The following is a 7,394-nucleotide window of genomic DNA, read 5'->3' on the forward strand; positions in this document are numbered from 1 at the left end:
CAACCTGTTGTTTTTGTCAGTTTCATATTTATTTCACATTGACTGTTCTACTCCTAATTCCACTTACTGAACAAATTAAAGTTGTTTCAACATGTTAGGCCATAAATGTGCTGCATGGGAGCTGAAATATCAAATAAGTTTAGAATTCAGTACATTTATGTTTACAAAAAAAAAAAAAGATGTAAACCTTAGGTATCGGTGTCGGAAGTGAAAAATGTGGATCGGTGCATCACTAGTTTGGCATTTACAGAACATAGTAACTTCTCTTTCAGCTAAACCCCCCTCATCCCAAATGATAACTCTAGGAAAATTATAAATTGAGGCAATCCTCAATGTACAATGAAGCTTCTATGTCCAGGACAGACCATTCTTCTTCAGTGAACTTTGATAAAACTGTAAATGAGACAAGATAATTTTTATTTTTATTTCATATTGTGTTGTAACGGGGAAAAAAACAGGTCTTGAAACTGAATTATGTAATAACATGTAAGGCATGTCTTTGACATGTTGAAAGTCTCTAATTGTATTATGTAGTAATATATATATGAACACATTTGAAATCATTGTGCAGTAACTTGTGGACACTTACCTCAATGTGGCATTTATTTTGCGTTCTAATGTAGTAGAAATGTGCAATGATGTGATAAACAAAATGCATGTAAAGGGTTTCCTCACATGTTGTACATATGGAAAATTGGATTATTTTCCATATTATTTTCATATTGTGTAGTAATTTGTAAATGTGCATCTTGTGAGCAATTATACACAAAGTTCATATGTGAAACAAATGTGGAGGGATCATAATATGTGAAATCTCCTGTTTCAAATGTTGATTTATGTTAGGTAATAAGCAAAATACTTATACTAACATGTGAAATACATTGGGAGGGAATCATATGGAGAACATGTTTGTCACTTTTTTTTGTAGTTTTTGTAACCTGAGCTTTATCGACAGGCAGAAACTTTGAAGTCCGTCATTGTGGCCATTTTGTCAGGTCATCAAAAGTGAAACAGCGAAGATTGAGATTTCTGGTTCAGGGTGAAAAGTCTGGTTTGTCAATGAAAGGAAACAAAACATTTCCTTTGTTAATGTAATTAACTACAAGGTCTTGAAATTGCAGTGAATTTTTGTGGTTTGCCAGCCATTTTTATCCTTTTCATCACACTTTTATTCAATGGTTTTACTACTTTTTTAGAGTGCAAACAAGTTAAACTTATTTCAAAGCTGCAGTTTAGAAATGTCATATCAAAATTCACCAATTTTATTCAATTTCCTTTTAACTTTTTGTGTCAGCTTTGATGTTTATGAAGCCCATATTTACCACAGTACAGTACAATAGACATATTTGGCTTCAGAATATTATTTGACATTATGTGAGTAGTTATTCCACTGGTTTTATTAAAAAATATATTTTATTCACTCATACTGAGATGGCCAAACAGATTTAAGGTGTGAAGTACTGTGTGGGAAAACCTTTGTGGCTCACATCTTGTTTTACAGAAAGTGTATTTCGGATGCATTACAATGGATTTTATAACAACTGACACAACAAAATAAAGCAAACTCTAAACAACATACAAAACTTGAACTACCCTGCTGAACTGAACACAGAAGCTGTGACCAAACTGACCTGGTCTCCATGCTTTCAAATAGACACTGGGACAAAATCTGATTGGGTTTGGGGAACTAAATGCTGCTTGAAATACAGAGTTGAGCTAATTGTACTTCATGAATAAAAGCAAAGCCCTCTTTCCTCTTTTTTTAGTTTTGCTAAACATAATAATGACAGAAGAGTAACAACAGAAATTCTTGATACTTCGCTGGTCTAAAAGTTCAATATGTTCAGGTTTGGTTTGCTCTTATTCACTCATATTTTTGTTTTGTGGGACAGTACCTTTAACCTCCGTCTCTGTCTTTGTTCTCTACAGGCTGTGGGCTGGAGTTCTTGCTGGTTCTCTGTGGCCTCAAGTTTTCCTGGTCCTGCCCCCATCACTGCATATGCTACACTGCGCCCAGTACCGTCTCCTGCCAGGCCCACAACTTCCTGTCAATCCCTGACGGCATCCCTCCGGACAGCGAGCGCATTTTCTTGCAAAACAACAAAATCCACCGCCTGCTACGAGGGCACTTCAACCCAAACACGGTCACTCTGTGGATCTACTCCAACAACATCACGTACATAGAGCCGTCCACCTTCCACGGCTTCACGTTGCTGGAGGACCTGGACCTCGGAGACAACCGCCACCTACGCTCTTTGGCCGAAGACACCTTCCACGGCCTGAATCGGCTCAACGCGCTTCACCTGTACCGCTGTGGTCTCAGTTCACTTCCAAACAACATTTTCAAAGGCCTTCGGAATCTACAGTACCTTTATTTGCAGGTACATTTTGAACCCACATTGTTAAAACTTTGAATTCTAACCTTAAGATTTGTTTTTGTTGATGCGCCATCCAAGAATTCAGAGTCAGGGGCATGTAGAAGTAGGGTGGGCACACTGAAATTGCAATTTCATCTAAATATCTAAACAAACTAAACACATGAATCTGTTTAAAATGTTTGTTACAGTGACTTAGGGTACAGGCTACATTTTCTAGTCACGTTTAGCTTAGTGTTGCTTGAACAACTATTTTTAGCATTGTCATGCTAACGCTATTCGACTTACTAAAAGTCGAAACACCAGTCGCTGTTTGGGACAGTGGCTTAAATTTTTCTAGTCACACGATTGTCACACGATCCGCTGACCTTCAGAGGGTTTAACAAATCTAACAGAGCCCTCAAGACCTCTCTCTTGCTCCTGCATTACAAGGCCTGTGTCTCTTAAACAACTATATTTATCACCGTTGTGTTAACTCTGTTCAACTTATTTATCAACTTAAAGTCAAAATTATTAAATGCTTAGACTACAAATGCTTAATTACCCTATTTTCGCCTGTATTAAGAGTTTTTTGTGCAGTAGTCTGAGGTTGCTTTTTGTTATTAATAAAAATCATACGCACCAACTGACATGAAGTAGATGACAAAACACTATATAGATATAATATGAACAAGCTCTGGTGTAGGGAGTCAATTAGATTTCAAGGATATTCTGTAGTTTTGGGACATACTGCTAAGTGGGGTTGCAATGTTTCTATAAATGTTTTATAAATGATTCGTCACTGACGGTGGGGTGAGGCCATGAAACTGTTGACAGAAGGCTCCGGCTGTTTTCTCTTTAAAGATAAATGAGAAGTAAAGATGCTCCAAAGATCAGAAAACAAGAGCTAAACTATCCAACATAGTCATTGACTCCAGTTGTCCAAATGCTGTTTCTGTGAAAGTCTGGAACAGCTAATATATATTAATCAAGGTGAGCTTTGTCTCTACTGATTAATGTCACTATGAGAGTCTGACAGAAGAGCACTGAGAACATGGAAAATGATTGCCCTGTCTAAGTAGTAATTTAAAACTTGTTCATGTACGCTCATGGTAAAAGCAAAAGCACACCCTCTGTCAAGTTATGCCTATTCTAGATTCTGAAGTGATCTAAATCCAACTCCAAATGTACGAAACTATACATCAAGATACCAAACTCTGGGCGATTACAAACTATGCCAATTTTGTATTAACTATGATTCTGTGCTAATAGTGGCCTTTCATGTAATTATCAGCTACAGTTGAAACCAGATATTTACATTCGAATAAAAAAAATGTAGTTCATTGAATGAAGTTAAATCAGATCAAACTTTCTTGTTTTAGCTTAGTTAAATTACCAAAATTAGTTCTATGTGTTAAATCCCAGAAATCCTGGCAAAAGCTTTTTTTGGAATATTCATATATTTTTTGTATGTCACTCAAAAGTTTACATATATTTTGGTCAGCATCAGGAATTTTTGTCTTAAAATGTAGGACTTGGGTCAAGATTTTTCTGTGTGCAAACTTTTGAAGAACGTTTCAGTTCAGTTTATTTATATAGCGCCAATTCACAACAAATGTCATCTCAAGTCACTTTACAAAAAAAATCATTTCAGTTCAATCACATACATAATTGATTCTAGTTATCAGGCAATACAGTTGTGGTCAATTAATTATTCAAAGTTGATCAAATTGTTCCTAAGGAAACCCAACACATTGCATCGAGTCATTTACTTGCAACATTCACTCCTCCAATCTACATGCATTGGTCAACAGACAGTGGCCATGTTGGTCTCATTACAGTTTTCTACAGTCTACTTACATGGTTCTATCCAATGGACAGACAATAAAATGTCAACAATTAATTATACTGAGTACTTGTTGCAACCGTGTGCCATGTGGACATACGTTTACATTTTAATATCAACAGCAAAGTAAGACATTGCAATGACAATCCATGCACTATGTGTCTTCTCAGGATAATCACCTGAAGTATCTGCAGGATGACACATTTATGGATCTCCACAACCTCAGCCACCTGTTCCTCCACGGAAACCGTCTGTGGAGCCTCAACCAGAACACCTTCAGAGGACTTCGAGCCTTGGACCGTTTGCTTCTGCACCAAAATCAGATCGAGTGGGTCGACCGTTTGGCCTTTCACGACCTGAAACGCCTCACCACCCTCTACTTGTTCAACAACACCCTTGTGGAGTTGTCCGGACAGTGCCTGGACATGCTTCCTGCCTTGGAATACTTGCGCCTCAACGACAACCCCTGGTCATGCGACTGCAAAGCCCTTTCGCTCTGGGAATGGTTGAAAAGGTTTAAAGGTTCGACTTCTTCGGTCGGCTGCCAGGCCCCGGTCAACATGGTTGGGAAAGACCTCAAAGAGCTGCGCAAGGAGGACTTCTCCAGCTGTTCTTCGACGGTTTCTGAGTCCAGATCGCAGACTAACAATCTATCTGGTACGGTCAATCCATCCATGAACCGTGGAGTCGCAGTGGGCTCCGGAGATCAGACCCACATTGTGGATCCCTCGAGACCCGGGCCGCCTAAAAACTGTACAAAGCCTCGCAACAGAGCGAGCAAGAAGAAGGGTGACAACGAGGTTCACCACTCAAAGGAGGTCATGTCAGACAAGGAGGATTCCTCCCATGATTTCACAGAGGGACGAAAACATGACCAGACATCCCCGGATGGCACAGTCACACAGAGAAAGCACAAGTGTCCTCGGACCACTGTTCGTCCCCCCAGTGGGGTTCAACAAGCCAACAATAAGGCCCTCTCATCCAAGGCTTCACTACATATCCAAGCACTCTTTGTGGCCTTGATAGTGAGAAATATCGACCACATTCTCCGCTGACCTTCAGAGGGTTTAACAAATCTAACATCCAAAAAAAAAGGCAAAGCACAGCCCTCAAGACCTCTCTCTTGCTCCTGCACTACAAGGCCTGTGTCTCTTATGTATGTGTGTGAATGTGATTATATGTGTAAATGTTGTAGGGAGCTTTATTGTTCAAACTGAAGACGATATCAAAAACCATCAATCATCTATGAGGGAAAGATTCAGAGCACAAAAAGTCTGACTGAAAATGATCGGAAGTCAATGCAAACTAAGCTTGCACTGCCAATGCCAGTATGATTTCTTCACCATACATCTTGGCCTTTTATTTTATTTTATTTTATTACTTTTTTTACTCGACCAGAGCTTAGATAACCAAAATTCAATAAAAAGAAAGTATGAGTAAAGAGACATAAGATAACTCAAGCTAACACTTGCTACCTAAGTGGCTCTGAATGTCTTCAAATAGTCCACTTAACTTTAGCTTTTAGCTTAGTTGGGTCGAAGATGTTAACATTGACAGCAAGGAATCAACAAATTATTCAGTTTGAGACTTTTTTGCTTTTAATGTCTTTCTGTTCTAAATTTTGTAAAGTGCAACTCCATGTTTTAAAGCTATGGAATGCCAGCAGTTTCTCAATGAATATCAAATTGAAAGGTTTTGAATAAAAACCCCTTTGCCTTTAGATTGTATTGGCCATAAAGAGAACAGCCATTCAACTCACACGGAGTTACTAAGCTGTAGCAGATGATAGAAATATATTTCTTAAACATTTTGTTACTTTTTTCGTGTGCTAATCTACCTTCTGCCTGCACAGTATTTCCGCACACTATTCTCTCTTCCATCTTCATTAACATCTCTTCTGTTCTGTGCAACTGAAGATTAAGCTGCTAATTGCTTCATGATGACAAGGATTGCCATTTGCTATTTTCATCTGCTTGGAAACGTGCGTCTCATGGGGGGATCAAGCTGTGAATATCGAGGAGTCTGTCTATATCTTGTGTAAGATGTTGTTCATTTAATTGTTTTTTTGTTTTTTCCTATGACACAAAACGGACCTATAGATACGCCCTATGTTGCAGGGCCAAGAGGAGCCTTAGAGGTCAGAGGTGAAGTTTCTGGGTTTCTTCGTAAAGAATGCGAGGAGACATTTTGCTTTATTTTTGTCCCTTGATCGCTCAACCTCAAAAGGCACACACAAAACAGGACTCCTTCAAAAAAACAAAAAACAAAAAAAACACAGGCATACCTTAAATAACTCAATGAACAGTTAAAGGGAATATTTAAAAGGAGCAACTTTGCAACTCAGCTCAAGCAGAGTTGTGCCTCTTCATGTACCATTGCAGTTCTCTGTGGAGACGAGGATTTCAGAACGAGACAGTTCATCTTTGAAGAGGGAAAACTGTTATGGGACGACTCGCTGTACCTCTGGAGCTTTCGTGCCTCCCTCGAAATATGTCACAAGTTCAAATAAAAGTGTTTGTATCGACGGCGTGAACTGTATCAGTAACGACGGAGACAAGAGGACATCTCACAGTGCTGATAATAATCATTTTACTGTATTACTACGAGAAAAACAGTATCAGTGACATCAACGATGATAACAGGGTTTTCTGGTTCCTCCCACCAAGGGGAGCGTTTGAGTTGTTCTGTTGACTTCTTTATTTTTCATGTTTCTATTTTTAGAGCCGTTGTTTTGAATCGTTCCTCATCCCTTTCTTTCCCGTTCTTGCTGTATGGCTATTCATCTTTTTTTTCTTTACCATGGATAAAATGTTCAGTAGGTTATCATTGAAAACAGCACAAAAATGTTTATAAAGATATTAAAATCTATATCTTCTTATGTCTACCATTGCAGTATGTGTGTCTGTTTATTCTTGCTGTGTTTGGCACCAAGTTAATGTGGGGGGTGGGGGGAACAGAAAAAAACAACAACAACGTTCCCTTGAATCTATTTTAAGCAAAGATATATTCTGTCAGCATATTTTAGGGTTTGCTCTCACTCAGTTCTCCGTTTGTGCAATACTTTGCCATGTGTCTCTGATTAGATGCTACCAGCTGAACTATTTCTGCCTTCATTAACTAGACCTCCTCTTCCTACACATCTAAAAGACTGTCCAACAATACAAAGAGTAAATATTAGCATTTTTCAGCAACCA

The 7,394-nt window shown here is 38.6% G+C and overlaps 1 protein-coding gene across 1 annotated transcript; it reads left to right on the forward strand.

The window, feature by feature from the left end:
• Window positions 1-1,922: 1,922 nt before the first annotated feature.
• Window positions 1,923-7,087, forward strand: rtn4rl1b (reticulon 4 receptor-like 1b; the record flags this gene model as incomplete). Its single annotated transcript, XM_014983012.2, has 2 exons — window positions 1,923-2,381; window positions 4,371-7,087. Coding segments are annotated over 2 exons (1,344 nt in total), but the record flags the coding sequence as incomplete, so codon positions are not given.
• Between the last annotated feature and the right edge of the window lie 307 nt (window positions 7,088-7,394).

This window comes from Poecilia mexicana, unplaced genomic scaffold (genome assembly GCF_051168715.1).
Source record: "Poecilia mexicana isolate PSO_F unplaced genomic scaffold, ASM5116871v1 scaffold_13, whole genome shotgun sequence".
Classification (NCBI taxonomy): domain Eukaryota; kingdom Metazoa; phylum Chordata; class Actinopteri; order Cyprinodontiformes; family Poeciliidae; genus Poecilia; species Poecilia mexicana.